Source organism: Rhipicephalus microplus, chromosome X (assembly GCF_043290135.1).
Source record: "Rhipicephalus microplus isolate Deutch F79 chromosome X, USDA_Rmic, whole genome shotgun sequence".
NCBI classification, from domain to species: Eukaryota; Metazoa; Arthropoda; class Arachnida; order Ixodida; family Ixodidae; genus Rhipicephalus; species Rhipicephalus microplus.
Window position 1 is genome coordinate 342,180,471 of NC_134710.1, and position 21,444 is coordinate 342,201,914.

The following is a 21,444-nucleotide window of genomic DNA, read 5'->3' on the forward strand; positions in this document are numbered from 1 at the left end:
GTTTAACACTGCCTTCGCTTTGGCTGAAGGTTGGTCTTTCTTTGGCTTAGACAAACTAGAGTTGAACTACTCCTCCTCGGCTCGCACGGTGGGCAGGTCGCAGCGGAATCGGCGCGGACTGTCTCCGTTGGTGGGCGCGGCTGATAAGCGAAGGTGCCGAGGGTTTAACCACGCGTGATAAATAAATTCGCGCAGTTTTTTTAAAGACGATAGTCTTTTTTGGGGAACTTCGATGCAATAATTTTGATCTTTCTCTTTTTCTGTCTGTACATTTGTGTGTTTGTCCACCGTAGGGAGACCCCTAATGGCTCCAAACGATACTCAAAACGGCCAACCCCATCCGCAGCGCCCACCAATATTGCTCGAGTTTCAGCGTTCATAGTTGTGCGATTGTCAATTAAAAAACAGTGGCAAACGCCAGTCAGAGGCACTCTCAAGCGGCTCCAGCGCAGTGTCAAATGGCGACTGCACAGGGAAGGCGCTCGCGTCGGCGTCCATATGTCTACCAAGGCTATGACGGCACTCCTCTGGAAAGCGCACATCGCCAGCTGCGAGTCACGCGCGGCCGCAGCCGAGTGCGAGGGAGGTGCCGGCTCCGGTGCGTGACACCGCTGATCGTCTGCGCAGCGCATCGAATTGCACGCACACCGGCAGCGAGCCGCGCGCGGCGGCGGCGGAGTATCATTGCGCATTCGCAGACCAGTGCCCCGCAAAATTGGCTCAGCGAGGCCAGTGTAGCTAACGCTGCAAAACAATTGGCCCCGTATCTGCATGTTTCACTGCAAATGTCGTATCTGCATGTTTCACTGCAAATGGCGCTGACAATGGAACGCTATGCACAAAAAGGCAAGTGCATCCAACGCTTTGCTAAGACGACATGGTGGTGGCACTTGGCCGTCGCTTTGCGTTCTACACCTTATCGCCTCCAAGACGGGTGCGTACGCCTTCCCTCGTTCTCGAAGATAACTGCCAGATAGCGCTCGTGTCTAACGTGCCTCGATGCATTTGTTCGCCTTCGCTGCACGGATCGAAATTCCCTAGCGCAGCGCCTCCGGAATACAATTCACCGATTTTCTCTCGCAGAACATGAAACAAACATTTTGTTGACTCTCTCCACACGCAAGACTATCGTCTTTCAGTCTTACTTTTTGTGCGTGTTTTGTTCTCTTTATTTTTGTATATTACCGTCTTGCTATCTTGATATATATTTATTTCCTTTATTTCTCTCTATTTTCTCTTGCTTCTTATTTATCTCTTTTTCGCTCTCTTTTACGTGCTGCACTTCACAAAACAGAGTTTTTGTTTAACGCCCGCACCTGCTGTACTGGGTAGTGGGGCTTCCTCAATTTCTGTGGTGCATATAAACTTGTGTTTTTCTGCGGACATCACATTTTTATGGCAGGCCCAAACAGTTCCACTGTTCAACTTCTTCTAACGTCTCTGCTTACATACAACATGACTATTTGATTATGATGATCATGATGATGATGATGGTGGTGATGATTACATGAAAACTCAGACGAGAGCAGGGTCTGGACTATAGCCATGCTTTATAAAGCAGACTATTTAGTGTCGTGTGCGGATGTTGTTGCACTGATGGGCGTTGCATTTTTATACAGGTAGCGAGGCACGGTACCCAAGCAGCCTCAACGGAAAGACCTGCAAAGTTCTTGAGGATGAGGATATTCGTTTTGTAAAAATGGGGTTATAAAAAGTAACGCAGAAGCTGAGATATGCCATGAGCGTCACACAGCGATAAAGACGAAGCACAACTACTACGGCTTTCTAGATGTGCTTCACTTTTTTTTTCGCCTATCTTAGTCATTTGGCTCGGGGTCATCTGCTGGCTCATCTACCACGGCCTGTGGTATTTCCCGATACCGCAGGTTGTGGTATCAAATCCCGTCGGTGGCGGCCACATTTTCTATAGATGTGAAAATGCTTGACGCCCGTTTACTAAGGTTTAGGCACATGCGAAAAAATCTTAGCTGGCCGAAATTTCCTGAGTCCTCCAGTACGACGTTCTCTCATAATTACACGGAGGTTTTGGGACGTTAAACACTCCCAGTTGTTATTATATTATGTCACCTGAGCTATCCCACAACATAATAGAAGAGATGAGAAATACTCGAACCATGAGTGCGTCTGCAACCAACATTTCGACGAGTGGTCTAGTTGTTTTAAAATCAGCAACTGATAATGCTGAGCAACTGATGAGTCGGAGCTACAAAGAAGTCAAGGTCACTTGTCGGAACGTTGGCTACAGAGACACTCCATGCTCCCAGGTTTTTTTTTTTTTTCACTTCGAGCTTCCGTCTTCCCTTGAACTGTGGCTTGTTTTAACATAACGGAAAACCACTTGGAATGCAAAACAACTTTAGATGGAAAGACATTGATTGATTGATTTTGTGGGGTTTAACGTTCCCAAACCACCATATGATTATGAGAGATGCCGCAGTGGAGGGCTCCGGAAATTTCGACCACTTGGGATTCTTTAACGTGCACCCAAATCTGAGCACACGGGCCTACAACATTTTCGCCTCCATCGGAAATGCAGCCGCCGCAGCCTGGATTCGATCCCGTGACCTACGGGTTAGCAGCTGAGTACCTTAGCCACTAGACCACCACGATGGGGCTTAGATGGAAAAACACCCTCAGCAACAACTTCTTTGAGTCCCTGATCTACAAAGGCGTCAAGATTCATCTGGTGTACAGGGTAGATCACACTTCAACTGAACGCTTCATTAGAATTCAGTACCTAATAAAATATCACGTTTAATAGGTCATTGAGAGAATCACCATGTCTATAAACAACATTATTAGACGTCAAATAACGAACATTATCCGTCACATTACGGAGTTTTGCCGGTTCAAATACTAATAAGGTGCTCATTTTAGATTGGGCGACCTTGCAAGTTCTCTTCTCCGGCGTGTTCTGATACTTTAGTCAGCAGTAACAATGTCCTCTTACAGTGAAGCGAGGGTGAACTAGATAAACAGATCGTATCGATGCAGCGCAGAACAATGAACCATAACATGCTAGGCATCAATTACTCAAGAAAATGTGACATCGACTTTTACTGGACTCAAGCTCTTAAAGAAAAATGAACGTTTTGACAGGTGATATCTGCAGCACAGCAATCAGGCTTTCACCTAAAGTGTTCGCCCTTTAGTATAAAAAAAGAAGCGTGCAGCATGGAACACGTTAGCAGAATAAGCGCTAACAGTGGTGTAAAAGTTGTAAATAACTTTTCATATTCCCTTGTGAGTGTATTAATAGATCGAATGCCACGTAGTAGGTTTATGTCACGGAGTCGAGTGAAGAACTAATGCCAGAGCTTGTGGCCTCAAACTAGGAACATTGCTGTTTGACTGCGTTGCAAATAGCGCTCCTTTACAATACCGATTCTCGCTCTTGTGGTCAAACGTGAGCGTGTTGTGTTATATTCTGTCATAAATGAATCGCTTTGTGGACGTTATGATTAAAATCACCTCGGCTACTCAATTTATCAGGGCTGTCCAGTGAATGAGCAAATACATAAATAAAAATAACGTAGCTAAAATAATAATATGGACTGGAAAATGAAACAAATGGAGGAAACATCTCAGAAAGTTCGCTACAAATGCTCACTTTTCGCTGAAAAATTCACGAACACACTTTTCTGATGAGAAAGTTTGGTCCGCACTTCGAATTATAACTTCTCGCCTAACAGCTTATCACAAGCGGGTTCCCAGTTCTGTGCCAATTAAAAAAGCCTTTTTAAGGTTATGTTTGGGTTTCAATACAGATGAATTGAAGGTCACAGTAGAAGTAGCTTTCGTGTTTATCATTGCGCGTATACATAGTCTCTAGTTTACACATTAATGTTGTTCTTTCTTTGGCGTAGTTCAAGACCACACGTTCTCAATTTTCGGTGCAAAACCACCCTCGATCACAACCACTTCAAAGGCGTGTCTTTCATGAAAACTGTTAGTATATGTATCTGCTGTTCAAGCCTTGTGTATTGATGCGCCTGTGTGACCCAGTATAACCTACTGTGATGCAGAATACTCATTGTGAGTCATTTCCGTATGACAATGCGAATTGTGTGCCTGTAACTGTCTTCTACGTTCATTCGTTCATAAACGACTCTTCCAACTTCGTGAGTTCTCATCGCTTTTGTTTTCTTTTCCTTTTTCAGGGAAATATTTGGAGACAACTGCTGTCTTTCCGCTTCCTTCTGGAGATCGTTAACAATGTACCATTTATAGTCACTGTGAGTAATTGCGCACTTTTTTCTCACTGCCTCCTTTGTTGTTTTGCCCAAGAGTAGGATTCCCCGTGCAACACTTAGCAGGCATCGCTTGCATTGCCGTTCAAGTGACGCAAACCTGGCGAGGTGATACGCAAATATTGCTTACAGTTTTTAGTGTTTTCACTGCCGATATTGCATAGCGTTTCAATAATCTGGGTTCCTTTGTCCACCACTCATAGCTACCTGATCTATTTCACAATGTGGCCGGACTGGCCAAGAACGAAACTCATGAAAAGTCATTAGCATCGGAAGAGTCATCGCTAAACAATACTGGTACACAGGCACACTTCACCTAGCCATTCTTTCTTGAGTGTTCTTGTTCATTGGCTGGTCGCTATCTTTAATAATGTGGCCAGCATCATGATTGGCTGTGTTTTAGAACCATTCCACTGTAACAGCTGCTTGTGAATTTTGTTCCAGATAAGTCATTTTTAGCTATTAGCCTGTCCGATTTAATGACCAACTTTTGTGACAAGTCTGTATATCTTGAAACACAACTGGGTCACTCGGCTACTCAAAAAATTCTAATGGAGAAAGAAGCCATTTTTCTCATCATGCTTCATCTAGAGCCGACCGAATGCGCGTACTTTGTGTGGGCTAACGCAGCGTAAGTTGAATGCAATTCTGTTTTGGCCCTAACGCTATATATGATGGTGAACTGAGTCGGAAAGATTTGACTTTACAATGCAGAAAAATGATTGATTGATTTGTGGGGTTTAACGTCCCAAAACCACCATATGATTATGAGAGACGCCAATGCAGAAAAATGCTCATTGATAAAACTTTTGTCCATATAAAGTAGTAGTCTCCTTTGTCTAACGCGTCTGGCCTGTGCCCATTAAAGGCATTGCAATCTTTGCATGCTTGAAGGAAGACAAAGGAGATACGACGAATTTATGTGGTAGTACATAGGCTTACTAATACTTCTATGAATTTCTTGAGATGCACATTATGCATTTACAGAGCCTATGCCTCTATAAACCTATGTAATTAATGAAAGGTTTTACGGGCGCCCATTTGACATATTTTAAGATGTAAATTATATTTACTTTTGTGTATGTTCTATTCTGTTGTAGGTGGTAGCGTAACTGTGCATGTCAAGAGCAGTATACCTCTGAAATTCATTCTGCATAGCAAGTAGTATTTTCACTACCTTGAGAATTCCCTTAAATATTTGTTCTTTTTTTTTTCTAATGCTTGGTACCCAATGAGTCTCAGTTATTTAACCTCCTATCTTTCCTTTGTCGTTTTCTTTTTCACTTCGAACTATGTAGTGAAAATGGGGACAAAAACTTACTTGTTCTGCCAAGAGAGACTTATAATGCACGTTTGAGTTACATCGTGGCTAATTGTTTCGAAGCTGCCAAAAAATAACTAAAACGAGGTGCTTCCTTAGGTACTTGTCTGCAAAGCATTCTTTGTGGGTAGGTTAGCACGCTGGTTACACGTGTTGTGCTTATATACGCCTGTGTATTCCAAACTATGTAGATGACGTACGAAACACACGAACGCACAGAGATGCACTTATAGACGCACACCTACTAGAGCGAGTATTTAGTTCATTCATATATTGCTAATTTTCCTGGCTGTTACCTAAGATCCAAGATTGTGATGCATAGCTTCTTCGTAATACAATACATTATGCGCGCATTATGTAATACATGATATTTCAGCACCTACAGACAGTAGATCGATTCGTGTCCGACAACCTCGGTCTAGATGAACCAGACTTTTTTCGATGAAACATGGCTGTCTGGTCACATAAAGGAATAAAGCTATGGTTATTGTATGAGCGCCTACTTCCTCTTTTATTTTGTGTAACTTTTCGCGCTTTATTTTTGTAATGCTTTCTTTTTTACAATATTTATTGTTTATAAGCAATAATGGAGTTACCATCCACAGGCTAATGCATGTTTTCTTGTTGAATGCCCCAGAGTGCGTATCTGCCACAGTACCCAGGCTACAAACAAACCTACACTGTGGCATGAAATTCCCGCATTCTCATTCGCCGCGGCTTCTTGACCGATATCCCGTAGTGGGTTCTAGCCTCGCACAAAGCACGAAGAAACAAACAAACTCGCTATTTGCTGTTATTTTAGTTTTATTTGTAGGGTGTACATTGTTAGGCAATGGAGGTACTGCTTCTCCGGTTCACTCTAAGAGCCGCAGTTCTGCTTATCCCATGATGCAAGAACACTTTAGTCGAGTGAACGCCGGGACCACGGTGCAAAAATATTTTAGATGAGCGAACGCCGCGAAGCGGGCACCTGGCGGGGAGGGACCGATTATGTTCTCGTTTGCGGCATGCCGATAGATGGCTCGCCGGACTGAGGAACGGGGTGGGCTGCTGGCGAATTCCGCAAAACACATCCGGCACGTGAGCTACGGTTTCCACATCTGAGAAAACAGAGTTATTGCGCGATAACAACCACGTGACACGCACAAAGTGACGCCGCGAAAGCAGGGGTGATAAGAGAGGGGTCATGAGGGGGTGATAGTCCAGGCGTTCGCTCACCTAAACTATTCTTGCACCGTGGCCGGGACTATCCGGTGCCCGATAATGTTCTGCTTCGCAAGGAACCCGAGAGATGGCACTACAAACTTTGCCCCTGCTCCCCCTCCCCGTCTCCTTCTCGGCGTAGCAAAGCCCCCTACGTAGGAGAGTAGCGGCGCTCATTTGTCGTCTCCACAACGCCCTCGCCGCACTGTCAACCTCCTCCCTTATCACCCCCTCTTTCGCGGCATCACTTTATGCGTGTCGCGTGGTTGTTATCGCGCGATAACCTGGTTTTCTCAGATTTAGAAACTGTCTCTCACGTGCCGGATATGCTTTGCGGAATTCGTCAGCAGCCCACCACGGTCCTCAGTCCGGCGAGCCATCTATCGGCATGCTGTAAACGAAAACATAATCGGTCCCTTTCCGCGAAGCGCTCCCTTCGCGGCGTTTGCTTACATAAAGTATTCTTGTACGGTGGCTTATCCTTTCTTCGCTCTTACATTTTCCCGTTATTCTCAATGCGTGTGCCTGAAATTGCTATGGTAATCTACGGAGTGTGTTTAATATAGTAGGATGTCTGAGCACCAGTTGGCGATGGTTAGGAGAAGCGCTAGCTAATAGTTTCGAGCTCTGTCAAATAAATACTTATGCTCAGGTCCATAAGTTAACGTGCACGAGACCACACTGTCTTTAAAGTTATCGTTTCTTCCGTTGTCGTTTTATTCATTTGCACAAAGAAATACGCATGAACAAAATTTTATCTTCCCTCACTGATCGTTTCAATTAGCTTCGTTCTTCCTTCGCAGCACTTCCCTCTTATATATGCTGGTATATACAGCAGCATTGCATTTGTACGCGTTTGAGTCTTCTTCATTACGACTATGTGTTATGTCTGAGCCTTGTCATGTCTGAATATTTCTGTCAAAGTTAACAGCACTAGTCCTGTGTCAATTCTGACTGTGTCTATTTAGGGTGTTCCAGCTATTGTCAAGCTTCAAGGTAAAACAGATTTATCTGGTACAAGTATAAAACTTGCACAATACTGGCACAAAAAAGTAATAATTTGGTACAATATATGAGGCGTATAAAGTGTTCGACCATTTTTCATGCTCTTTCATCAGCGTAACTTTCTTCTACTAGTTAGATGGTGATTTTTTTTTAATGTGAAAATTAAACAAACAGTTTTGCTGAGGTTAGGTGGCACTCATATGTAATGTTATCTGGGCATTGGGCATTCACAGAGCGACGTCTTCTTATCGCCAGTGCCAGAAACCAATGTCTGTTACTTGTTCGTAATCAGTTGACCATTCTTTTTGTTGTTCTCTTACAGATATTTTATGCACCTTTACGGAATGTATTTATACCAGTGTTTCTTAACTGTTGGCTTGCGAAGTTTGTACTCGAAAACATGTTTGTAAGTATACAAAATTTCTTGTTTCCACTTTGGTATGTCTCGTCAAACATGCACGCATGTATGAATAGGAACCATGGCAGGAACGATAACGCAAACTAAACTCAATCCTAGAGACAACTGGCATGAAACTGGTTCACTAAAAACCATCAGAAACCGCCGCTAGACCCCTCCCTAACCAGGTGTAACTTTGAAAATAGTGTAAACGAGTCAATAGTGCATTCTCAAGACCACGCTGCTCTTTCGCTAACTTTATCGGCCAACACGTTAGCCTGAAGACCGTGCACCTTAACGTTTGCCCTATAACATTTTTTTTCTTGTGAAAATGCTGACGTGTGACAAGACGACACTCTCTTTGAGCTCCAGTGATGTTTATTGCTGTTTTTTAATGATACGCTACTCTGCAGATGGACATGGAATACGGAGTTAAACGTGATCGCGTCTAACGTGTAGTAACGCTTGAGGTTACAGCTTCACGCCGTTCCCGCGTAGGCTGTGGTTATTGTACAAGGCCGCCGCATCTCCACACACCGGCGTACACAGTATATACGGCAGAATAGCTCCTCGTGACGCGTTATCGTGTACAAGTGACGAAGTTCTGCCACTCGTCTTTCCAGAACGATTTGCACCGAGCACTTCAGAAGTCCCAGTCCGCACTATCACAGCGGCTGCTCATCCTCACCGCCACTTTACTCTGCCTCATATTCACCAGGTGAGTGAATGGATTGAGCGCGAGTAAACCCCCAGCATGCAAGTCGTATATGTAATAGCGCACTCTTCCTATCAGTATGTAAGCCTCGTGGTAGAACAGCACCGACCTACTGAGAGTTTGCTGGTTCACCATCTCAATAAATTGGCGCCATATTTAGATTATATGTGCGCACTATACCAGTGTGCATATATATTCTATAAGGTTTACAGCAGCGATTGTCTTGCGAAGCCAGTCTGGTTTCGCTTAAAAGCTCTGTGACCCTCTACGGAAGATAACTGCCATATTCCTACAAACATATCCAAAGTGGTTAAAATGTAGCGCGGGCGTTATGACGACAGTTTGCTGACAAATACAGTCTGTGAAAAACGACACGGAATCCAGCGGCGCTTTCTTAATTTTACCGCCATGGCACCCCGATTTCAGCTTGTGAGGAAAGCAAAAGTACGCAGGAGACCTTGCATATAATGCATTTTAAAGAACCCCTATTGTAGACAGAATTCTATTCTAACGTCACTTATATCCCAATGCGTAGCTTCCAGATGCTAATTCACTTTTCGTTTCGTACGACGCAGCTTCTTCGAAATTTTAAAATTACATTTGAAGTATAGTAAGCGTATTCAGGCGAAAATATGGTGCCGCAATATCGGTGAAGCTTTACGATACGCAATCGTTTCTGTCATAGTGTGCGTGGCAACACTACAGCTGTAGCACGGATGCCGGAACTGGAAGCACGCGAATATGTGCATGCTAAATACATGCACCTGTATACGGTAACGTTAACCTTTAGGCCAGCCCCCATTAATCCACGTATACACGTCTTGCTCTAACAGCTATCCAAAGGCTGAAAACACAGATTAAATGCGCAGTGTTTCCAGTATAATTTAGAATCTGTACAATAATTTGATACTGTGTTTAGTATTTCGATGTTACCTTTGTATCAATTAGCTTCACTACATTCTGCGAACCAATAGTTGTAAATGTGATAGAAGTGGCTGTTACAAATTACTCACGGAGATTACGAGGATATGATAATGAAGGTCATTATTATTAGCATCCCATTTGTAAAGGGGCAGGAACCAGTAGCCACATAGCTTTTATTTATATTCGGCGAGATGGTGTTTCTTGCATTGCACACGAGCATGGCAATTTTTCTAGTTGCTGTTTTTTTTTCGTTCTTCTTCTCCGTCCGCATTCAGTTGTACTATTCAAATTTATTATGGGGGTTGGTGTGCCAAACTCGCATGTCCTAAGATGGCAACAGGTCTCAAGAATTCGTTATAGCGAAGTACAGGTCAAATAAATCATTCGACTGTTCTCTGTAAAAACAAGCGAAAGGTCGTGTATGTATGCGTTATTATATCACCTTGCGCATTTGTTGCAGCGTGTGCGGGTTCCAGCACTTTCAAAGGGCCGGCGTGGAGCACGTCGACCTCTTTGAAAGCTTCTACTTTGTGGTGGTGACGCTTTCCACGGTGGGCTACGGCGACTTCAAGCCAGACGTTTGGCCGTCGCAGCTTTTCATGGTGGCCATGATATGCGCGGCACTGATTGTGCTGCCGACGCAGTTTGAGCAGCTTGCTTACACCTGGATGGAGCGTCAGAAACTGGGCGGCACCTACAGCATGCATCGCGCCCAGAGCGAGCGCCACGTGGTGGTTTGCTCCACCACGCTGCGCGCCGACACCGTCATGGACTTCCTCAACGAGTTCTACGCACACCCTCTCTTGCAGGTGCTGCCACCTCGTCATGCATTTGCGTAGTTGCCTGTCACGCGCTCTCACCGCTACTTCCATCTAATAGGTGGCTAGCGACCTCTGGGTTACACGTGACACAATGGTTGCTCTACCGTGTATTTGCTCCTGCGCGGCTACCAGAAGTCTTTACGTGCCTGTGAGACATCCTGTGTGTGTTAACTATAGTTCAGTGACCCAATCCTCACACATTTTTTTTTCTTTCGTAAGGGCTTTACGTGAAGCTATTGGCATGTCGTGGCATGTCACTAACACTGATCCTAGACTAATGGCATGTCCAGGATCTGTGTTAGCTGAAATATTGCTTTGCGAGCATATTTAGCGCATGTTTTGCGATTCCAGGACCTGAAGGCTTCTGCGGTGCTTGATCGGATAGGGCTAGCTATGTTCAGGTTATATTCGGAGTTGTATTGTTAGGTTACATACGGTGTTTTTTTCTTCTTACCATAATCGCTGTCTTTATTGTCGCCTACTCACATGCGAAATAGTGTATACTCAATGCATCAGACATTACGAGTCTTAACGTTTAGAGAAAAGTGCGTTTGAAGTCAACCTTGAAAAACATGTTGATGCTTAGTCCATCGCCGCACAGTTTGTTTCCTTCTAGAAAATTCTAACCACCACGTTGTCAATGCTCGGGCCAAATGAAAACAGCTCGAATTATACACTTACCCCAGGTTGCTCACACAGTGAAAAATATAAATAGGAGGAAACTGAAGAGTAGATTCGAGAAGAGAGCGAACTCCTTACAACAATTAGACACTGATTGTTTTTCGCAACACCCGCTGAGCGTTGCATAGTACACGTTCATGCATATGGAAGGTTTTGCTATACTACAATATCCACCACTTCGAGCCTTTTTCTGGCTCACTAATGCTCATTTCGCCTTCACCGACGCTACGCAGGACTATTACGTCGTGCTTCTGTCACCGTGCGAAGTGGACGCGACGATGAAGATGATTCTTCAAATACCGATGTGGGCGCAGAGGGTCATCTACATTCAGGGCTCTGCGCTCAAGGACACCGACCTCACTAGAGCCAGGTATGCCGGTGGTTTCCACGAAAAACGTGCCTTTGTTCACATCATTCGGTTTCCACACAAAGGAAATTTTCATTTAAATAAGCCTCTGCTGCAATTCATGCATGAGAAGTGCCTGACTTTCAGGCTGCTATTTAGGTAAACATTCCTGCCACAGGGCATGAGACATCCATCTGGCAACCCACATATATATATATATATATATATATATATATATATATATATATATATATATATATATATATATATATATATATATATAGTGTGCTTGCTACATCATTACATGATTAGAGAGTGCAGCAAAACTCATTTTGGTTTCGTTCTTTCTCCCTTAGTGAGCGCTGTTGGTACCTCTGGGGAATTTCGCACACGTGCTGGTTGCTCTTTTTTTTTTAATGTTTAAAAAAATACGTTTTGATTTTAATGTCAAGACAGCGAATGTTTCGTCTTGTTAGCTTCTCGGTTGTCCTGTGTGCTAGACAAGACACAAATGTCTATTGTTATATATATATATATATATATATATATATATATATATATATATATATATATATATATATATATATATATATATATATATATATATATATATATATATATATATATATATATATATATATACATATATATATATATATATATATATATATATATATATATGTGTGTGTGTTTGTTAGGAGAAAGAAGAAGAGAGGGACTGAAATCTCTTGAGGGGTAGCCTGTGCTCTCGCACGTCCTCTGAAGTTGGTGGGGAAGCAATAATAAACGTGTTCCCATTCTATTTTATTTTTCCACTTGCACTACTTAAGGCATAGGTAATGTCGACGTAATATTTTTTAACTGCCTTTTTGTTTGAGCAGTGTTTGTGGCGTGTCCTGAATCCTCTCCTTTTTTTCTCTCTTTTTCATGTTTCCTACGAACGCTTACCACCGCGCAGAATGAATGCAGCCGAGGCGTGCTTCATGCTGGCAGCCCGAAATTACGCCGACCTCGCAGCCGCCGTAAGATCCATTTTTTTTCATTGTATATTTCCCAATTTCGTTCTTTCTTTTGACGTCTTCAGCCTCGGATTCGCGAGAACCTACGAGCACAATTCCAGTACCGAAAATTTGTGGGTGCGCAAACCTCCGAGAGAATGTTCTTTCTCCCTAAAAACTGGATGAAAAAAGCCAAACCATGGATATGCGTCATATAATATGCTCGTGACTCGAGAAACGAGTGAAGCATTCGATTTAGAGAGCTGTTAAAATAATTGAGGCCTGGACATCTGAACTGTGCGCGAAGCGCTCATGAGGCTGGAGCGATGACGTGGTCTGTGCTTATTACTATGAAGCTGATTACAAGAATGGCCCTAATAATGACGGCGAGCGAGAATTTGTGGATTACGGTTGGTGACCGCGTTTTTGCTGTTTTCTTTCTGGACCGATGTGCTTCTTTCAGGACCAGCACACCATCTTGCGGTCGTGGGCCGTACGCGACTTTGCACCAAATGTTCCCCAGTACATTCAGATATTCCGTCCAGAGAATAAAGTGCACGTGGCCTTTGCGGGTACGTATCGACAACCGATGCCTCACTCGTTTTACTGCATGCAACTGATCGTTCGTGTTTCATATTCTGTTCTTGTTTCTGCTTGCATCAATCATGTTTGTGCGCAGAAAGTACGTAATGACAAAGAAAAAGGTCTGTCGCGAAACCCCTGGGCATTGTGGTTCGAGGACGCATAGTCACTCTTTGTTAAAGACAATAGTCTTTCTTGGGGTTCTTCGACACAAAAATTTTGGTCTGTCTGCTTGTCCGCCCTTAACGGTACCCGAAAAGGCACAAGACGATATTCCAAATATTCCTCAAGATTCGGCGTTCCCACCAATATTCCTCAAGATTCGGTGTTCGTACTTGTGTGTTTGTCAATTAAAAAGCAATAATTGCGCATATCTGAGGCACCATAACAACACGTATATATTCTGTATGTGTGTATTTGACTAGAAAGTACATAACTAAGTAATTCTAAGGACCATAGTGTTTATCACGCTGCGCTGACCATGCAACGCTTGCACGAAAAGGCAAGTGTTTGCAATGCTCTGCTAAGATGACACGGTGGTGGCACCCACCTCTCACCTCGCGTTCTACACCTTATCACCTCCGGGACGGGCGCGCACGCCGCGCGCTTCGTTTTTCAAGATAACTACCAGATAGCGCTATGTCTCACTTGTGATGTGACCTGATGCGCTCGTTCACCTCCGCTGCACGCTCGAGGCACTCTAACGCAGCGCCTCCAGAATCCCGTTTACCAATTTTCTTGCGCAGAACATCAAAGAAAAGTTTTGTTCACTCTCTCCAGACCCATGACTATCGTCTTTCGACGACATTCGCAGTGTAATATGCAGATACGCGGCCAATTTTTTCTGTTGTTATTGCTGTGGTGTAGGCCTAACCTTCTTCATGCGATGGGTCGCTGCAAACTGCGGCGCGGCGCTCGTATGACACCTCCTTTATGCTCAATGCACCATGTTCTTCCTGCTTCTGCAAATAAATAAATCATGCGTGATTGCGTAGAAGCTGCCAGTATAACCATTCGCACTCGCTCGTTCGTTGTAAATCAAGTGAGGCCATGCATCGCTTTGAGTAGAATTTCTCCAAAATCCACATTTTGTATACTCGCCCAAATATTTTTTCAAACCATTGTGAGCACATTTGTTCAATTTTTTGAATATCATAGCTTGCTTCAGTATGCCCGCTTTTATAACGTAATAATGAGAACGTAGTTTGAACGTGAACTATGTGGGGAAAGAAGCGTAAAATTTTGTACAGAATTCACTGATGCAGAGTGAGAAGCTTCAGGTAGTTTCCAAGAGGGAATCAGATACTGAAATGCTGCGTTCTGCATTTCAAAAATGTCAGAGACATTTGAAAAACAGAAAACCTTGTTAAGGTTTGATCGAACGCCAGTTTCACAAATTCATCAAGGGCATATTTTTATAGCTTCTTACTGCCGAAACATCTACACACAGGAAATATTGACAACTTCTTTTTTATAAATTGCTCAATGAAAATGAACACATAGGTTGATTTATAAAAAGCGAAAAGATCGCTCGACCTATAACGTGCGTCGGCGTCTCTGCTCAAGTGTTCTGGGTTTTAGCATATTTAATAGCTGGTGTTGGTGTCCTTCACACACAGAGATGAGAGGGCCAGTGTCATCCTGTAAATTCAGTTTCTTTAGGTACGATGTAACACCATACTAACTGCGCAAGGTTCTTGGAGTTTGCCTTATTACAGGGCGTGCCGATGATGTACATATCTTGCCGTTACGACGAGGAAAAGCTAGTGTTATATACTAAAAACTACCTTTAAAAGACTCACGCGCCCCACAAATATGCACACGCAATAACTTGAAACTCTCTTTGTACGCATATATACTATGGCTTAACGCAGAACGCTACAAAAAAATTCCGCACGGACGAGTACGAATGTTCGGAGTTCATGTTCATATCTGTCGCCCTGTGTTTTCCGGTCTAGATGATAGACAAGCCATCCTTATAGTCAATCGTTTCAAAGCGTTATATGTGATCCTGTGTGGCTCGCGTTTTGACTTGCAGAACATGTGGTGTGTGAAGACGAGTTCAAGTACGCCCTGCTGGCCAACAACTGCCTCTGTCCCGGTGCCTCCACCTTAGTAACACTCCTGTTGCACACATCACGCGGCCAGTGAGTACACACGCTTGCACATCGCTCACCTGACGATTGAATGTGCATGTTGAAGAAAGCACTCGTAGACACCGACTATGCGTTTGTAAGCCACCTTCTGTAAACGTTTGCTGCTGCTTTTATTATTGCGATAGCAATTACAAGGACACTCTCGGCTGGATTTTGCCGCCGGCGTCACTCACCGTATATATATATCAAGATGCAACAAAGAAAAAAAGCCAGGAAAGTACTCCGGCGCGCGGAATTGAACTTGAGTACCCTTCATCGTGAGTGAGAGGCGTTCACCACTGAGCCACCGCGGAGCACGTCCTGCAACGTTCGAATGGCAGCTTATTTATATCTGCCATTTACCGCTGCTGACGGGCATCTCGGGTGGGGGGGTGGTATTATCGCGTTCTCAGCATTACCTGCAAGATGGCGCAATGAGCGCGCGTCGCCACATCGCGCGACGGCGTGTGCTCTCGTCCTCCACGCGTAACTTGCCCCGCTTAGAGGAGGGGTGGGGGACGCTCTCTCGTGCGCCCTTTTCTCGTGGTGGGGAGAATCGTACGTCTTGGCTGACTTCGGGCTTTACCTAGAACGATTCTGTTGTAGTTACCGGGCGCACAAAGTTCCCTGCAATAATTGCAGTCTTCGTTTGCGAAAAGCGTGCGCTTTTCAGACACAAGTAAGTAACAACTGAGACGCTTATTCGCGTGCATCTGTACCTGTCAGTACGTATCATGCGTCATTTCTGCGTGAGAAACGCGGGACACGTTTCAATCTGCTTCCCATTCTGCGCGTGACCTTTCAATTTGTCGCTATCGCGTTCATTGCTTCGTCTTTGCGGCAAAGCAGTGAATGCGATAGCAACAAATTGGAATGTCACGCGAATAATGGCGAGTAATTCTAAACGTGCCCCGCGTTGCTCGCGCACAAATAATGCACAAAAGGTACTCACAGGTACAAATTAACGCGAGTAAGTGTCTCAGTTGCTACTTCGCTGTGTCTGAAAAGTGCGGCCTTTTAGCAAACGGGGACTGTGCAGTGAGTGTAGCGAACTTTGTGCGCCCGGTAACTACAACAGAATTGTTCCACTGAAAGCCCAAGGCATATGATTCTACCCACCGCGAGATAAGTGCACGCCCTTGTGAGCGTCTACCTCACCCCATGCGTGGGTCAAAGTACGCGTAGGATATGAGTGCATGAGCGCGCGTCGCCTCGTCGTCACAATCTGACGATGCGCGCTCATCGCTCCATCTCGCTGGTAATGCTGAGAACACAATAGCTCTCCCGAGATCGCCATCGCCAGCGGCAAGTGGTAGATATGAATAGCTCGCCGTTTCAACGTTGAAGGAGGTGCTCCTTCGCGGCTTAGTAGCTGACACCAAGATCTCACAAGCGAGAGGTCGGGCGTTCGATTCCGCATGCCGGAGTCTTTTTCTTTAAATTATTTTTCTCTCTTACCTTTTCATATATATATAGATGCGTATATATATACGTTGAATGATGGCGCTCGCCGAAGCCGGCGGGAAAATCCTGCTCAGAGTGTCCATATAAATGCTATCGCAATAAAACAAAAAGGGCACTAGAATTATTTCAACGATTTAAAAAACAAGACACTGCAAAATACTACATTTTCTTAGGTTCCACACATGAATAAAGGAAGCAACTTAGTGGAGTGAACGAAAACTGTGGCATTCACATGGTTCTGTGAATGAGTGAACGTGTGCACAAGAATTTAAGGACACGCACGCAAGCGTACTGTTTTGCAGATAACCACGTGGCGTAACTATACCTATATATATATATTCTTTCTTCTTATTTACATTCCATTAATGTTAATAACTTCCCCTGTACATTCCTTGGCATTACTGTCTGTTATATCTCATTATTATTGTGTTAAAAACACGGAAAAACGAGCCCTTAGGTATACACTTCTTTCCCTTATATATATATATATATATATATATATATATATATATATATATATATATATATATATATATATATATATATATATATATATATATATAGGTATAGTTATCTACATCAACGACCTCCCAACTAACATATCATCGCATATCAGAATCTTCGCTGATGACTGCATGCTCTACAGACCTATAAACTGTCCTAACGATCACTCCATCCTTCAAGATGATCTGAACACTATTTCTAACTGGTGCAGCACTTGGCTTATGAGGTTGAATACTAATAAGTGTAAAGTTGTTTCTTTTGGACGTAAACAGGTCATATCTAACTTCACTTACCATATGCAATGTGACAGGCTCTCCACGGCGACTTCTTACAAGTATCTTGGCATCCACCTTACACCAGGGCTTTCCTGGTTTGATCACATCACTAACGTTTGTGCAAAAGCCTCCAAAACATTGGGGTATTTACGCCGAAACCTTCGTCGTTGTCCCACTAACATTCGCAAAATGTCATACCTAACTTTCGTCCGCCCGCAACTTGAATATGCCTCATCTGTTTGGTCCCCTTCCGCTCAGTATCAAATTAACATGCTGGAAACAATCCAGAACAGAGCCACCCGTTACATTTCTAGAAACTATGACATCAATTCCAGTGTGACTCAGCTTAAACTCCATCATTCCCTCCAAGCATTAAATGTTCGTCGTCACGTGTCCTTGTTATGCCTATTTCATAAGTACGTCTACAGTAACAAAACATCGTCGTTGCACCTTCAACGCCCGCTCTACACGTCACGCAGATTACATAACCATCTCAGCTTCACTCGCATTTTTGGAAACACGAACGCGTTCAACACATCCGCACTACCACAAGCCATCCGCATGTGGAATGATCTTCCCGACGATATCGCCTCTGATAGCAACCCCAACACGTTTCGGCAAAAAGTTCAGACGCATTTCCTTAATATTTCATCTTGACGTTCTTTTACTTCTTTTCCGAGGGTTTTTATGTTACGGAGTGTTCTTGTATACTTCATCGCCATGTTTACGTATTGCTGACTTATTGCTTTGTTAATTTTTTTGTTATTACTAACCGACATTGTACCGTTTTTATTTTGAAATTTACATGCGATTTTTCACTGTAACCCCCCTTACTCAATGCCTTCTGGCCTGTAAGGTATTTTCAATAAATAAATAAATAAATAAATATATATATATATATATATATATATATATATATATATATATATATATATATATATATATATATATATATATATATATATATATATATATATATATATATATATATATATATATATATATATATAACAGAATGAAGACACAAGACGTAACAAAATCAGCCGTGGGCTACACTACACACGTGCATGTAAAAGTCACACGCACACTCCAATTTTATGATCTTAAGAACTGTCATGATGGCCTAAAGCACGATTAGTTTAGTATGTGTCGAAACAGCACATATGCGAACTGTCATCCCAAATTACTACGCAGAATATGTGCCGAGAAACAGTCATTATTTCGTGAACTCCCCCCTATTCTTTTTTTCGACTAAAACAACGCGGTGCAAAGTTCATGCTCGCAATATTGTCAGTAAAAGCGTCTTTACGCTTTCATTCAACTTCAGATGGCGGCACCACACTCCCAGCTCTAATGTAGTTGCGACGGTGTTAAGTGCGCTGCATGCGGTTGACAAAGCAAGCCCGCACACCACTGCCGTACAGTGTGTTTGAAAGTGCGGTTGTTTCACGGAGCAGTTGCAGCCAAAGCTTAGTTTGTGCAGCTGCTCGGTCTCGGCCGGCGGCGAGTAGTTTCCTCGTCCACTTTATTTTCGGTTAACTTATGTTGTAGTTGCTATGATACAGTTAAAAGACTACAAACAACGTACTCTATACCTTCCTTGGCGTCATTGCGTGTTAGCTTTCATTAACGTTGTGTCTAACAGAAAAACAAGCTTTTAAATTTTCTGCTTTTATTGCGTTTAGGCTGTTTAAATTGGTGCTACTATACACAAAATCACATGGTCGCCTTGGGTGTTTTCCTTGTTAGTTTTCATTTACTTGGGCTCATTCCTAACCGAGGCGGCTGTTCATTTTTCTTCTTGAAATTCTTCCCCCATGGTAAGCAGATTACGTGGCACGCTACAGGACTGCACAGCGATGGACGCGGTAGGTTGACGGTAAAAGGAAAGGGAGTTGGGCATTGCAATTTGCCGTCGAGTACATTTGGGCAGATGTCACTTGGCTGCAACCGTGAGATGCTCGGTAAGCTGTTGGAAACCGTCGGTTTATTATTTTGCGCTTCGTGTCTTTGTGCAGCAGCTTATTTCTTGTCGAACTGTCTCGGTGTTCAGTGAATCACTGGGCTGAAACTCCAAGGAGCCTGTCTCAGCGTCGTGGACGTTCCATTTTTTATTACTCACTTGCTTAATCGTCTTTCTGTTTTAACATTTTTGCAGTGATTCTTTGTTTATTCTTTTTCGCTTCTCATCCTAGTGCAAACAATGTGGGTAGTACTTGAAAAGGCAGTTCTCTATGAGCGATCAGTTGAATTCAGTGGTTCCTTCAATGTTTGCTACCTATTTGTCACAATGCACAATAGGTGTTTTGTAGTTGCCGAGTTGCTTTTTTGTTGTTTTTTTCTTCTTTTTCTTTTTCTTGCGGCACCTAAAAGTGAAGGCTACAAGTTATGTCTGAAAGTGGTGTATGATAAAGAAAAACACCGCTATAAATCCAGACGACTTACCAGAACACGATTAGATGAAAGTGGCGAGGAGCTAACGTTCACTTAAATGATTCATAATATTTGAAAGCGGGTTATATTCTTCGGTTGCTAACCTCATGCGCTTTGCCTACCTTCAGATGTTAAAACCGCTTCCCCGTAGCATATGTAATGCTCTATTACATATGGCGTGGAACACATATGCTCGTTGTAGGATTGGCTTGGTAGTAAAATAATACATATGCTACCTCGCCAAATTAGATTATTCTTTCGGCTTGCAGTCCTCCTCGACAGTACAGTTGTTACGGCGCTCGGCTGCTGACTCGAGAGCTGCGGGGTAGATTCCGGCTGTGGTGGTTGCACTTCGACGCAGGGGAATCGCTAGAGGTCCGTATACTGTGCGATATAGGTGCGCGTTAAGGAACACTGAATTGTCTAAATTTCCCGAGCACTCCACTACAGTATACCTAATGGTTATATTGTGGCTCGGGCTCGTAAACCTCCGGATAAAATTGTCCCTTTCCTCATAATTTTTTTTCATATCAAGCGCTGCATGCATGTATATGCTACAGCTTTGGCGGACTTCACTGTAATGGTTGAAGTTTTTTAAGCATGCATTATGTATGAAGCACATTTTAAACGTTTTATTTTACAGCAGGTGGCTTAAACGAATAAATGAAGTCGTGTTTGCTTTAATAATGATAAATAGATCAAAGCGCTTTGTTTTCTCGCAATCCAGAAAACCACGGCTTGGTGGACCAAATCAAACGTTGTGAATTTTCCGAGGAAAGCTATAGTGGAAACAACCAGCGAAGTCAAGAAAGGAAACTTTACCGTTGTTGACTCGCACGCCAAATTCTAGCTCTTTTTTTTCTTAACGTTGTCATTTTTCACAAGGCAACACGCACATGGGACTACCCTGTAATCTCGGTTCCCAGTGCTCGCAACACATTGGTGAAATTAGACTTTTTTTTTCCATTCTTGCGCCGCGGCCAGTGCCAAAAGGGAAGAGGCACACAGAATATACAGCGACCACCAATGCACTGTGCATATAAAGATGTGCACTTGTGGCCCATCTGTCTTTGTCGCATTTGGAGGAGTTGCCAGCAGAGATCGAGGCAGACGAATTTAATCTCCACGAGTAACTCTCGGACGAGAGAGCTCCGCTTTCAATTAATTGAAATAACTAAGTCTGTGGGCATTGTTGCAGAAGGCAATTTCAACTACATTTGAAACACTGCATTTATTTTAATGAAAACGCGGAACCAACCATTAATCTTGCTACCAGATGAGTTTTTTTTTTCATTTACCTTCCACATATTTGCGCTCTTTCATTTGTGTTAGCAAAATAGACGAGCCCAAACATATCCTCGATTTCGGA

General features: G+C 43.3%; 1 protein-coding gene across 3 annotated transcripts in view; it reads left to right on the forward strand.

Moving 5' to 3' along the window:
* SLO2 (slowpoke 2) overlaps nucleotides 1-21,444 on the forward strand; it is a 630,174-nt gene that overhangs the window by 549,651 nt on the left and 59,079 nt on the right. For all 3 annotated transcript variants that reach the window (XM_075879797.1, XM_075879795.1, XM_075879796.1), the window contains exons 6-13: nucleotides 4,182-4,256; nucleotides 8,123-8,206; nucleotides 8,821-8,915; nucleotides 10,297-10,645; nucleotides 11,572-11,708; nucleotides 12,643-12,706; nucleotides 13,146-13,254; nucleotides 15,303-15,411. In XM_075879797.1, the coding sequence (XP_075735912.1) occupies nucleotides 4,182-4,256; nucleotides 8,123-8,206; nucleotides 8,821-8,915; nucleotides 10,297-10,645; nucleotides 11,572-11,708; nucleotides 12,643-12,706; nucleotides 13,146-13,254; nucleotides 15,303-15,411 (1,022 nt within the window). The remainder of the gene's footprint in view (nucleotides 1-4,181; nucleotides 4,257-8,122; nucleotides 8,207-8,820; nucleotides 8,916-10,296; nucleotides 10,646-11,571; nucleotides 11,709-12,642; nucleotides 12,707-13,145; nucleotides 13,255-15,302; nucleotides 15,412-21,444) is intronic.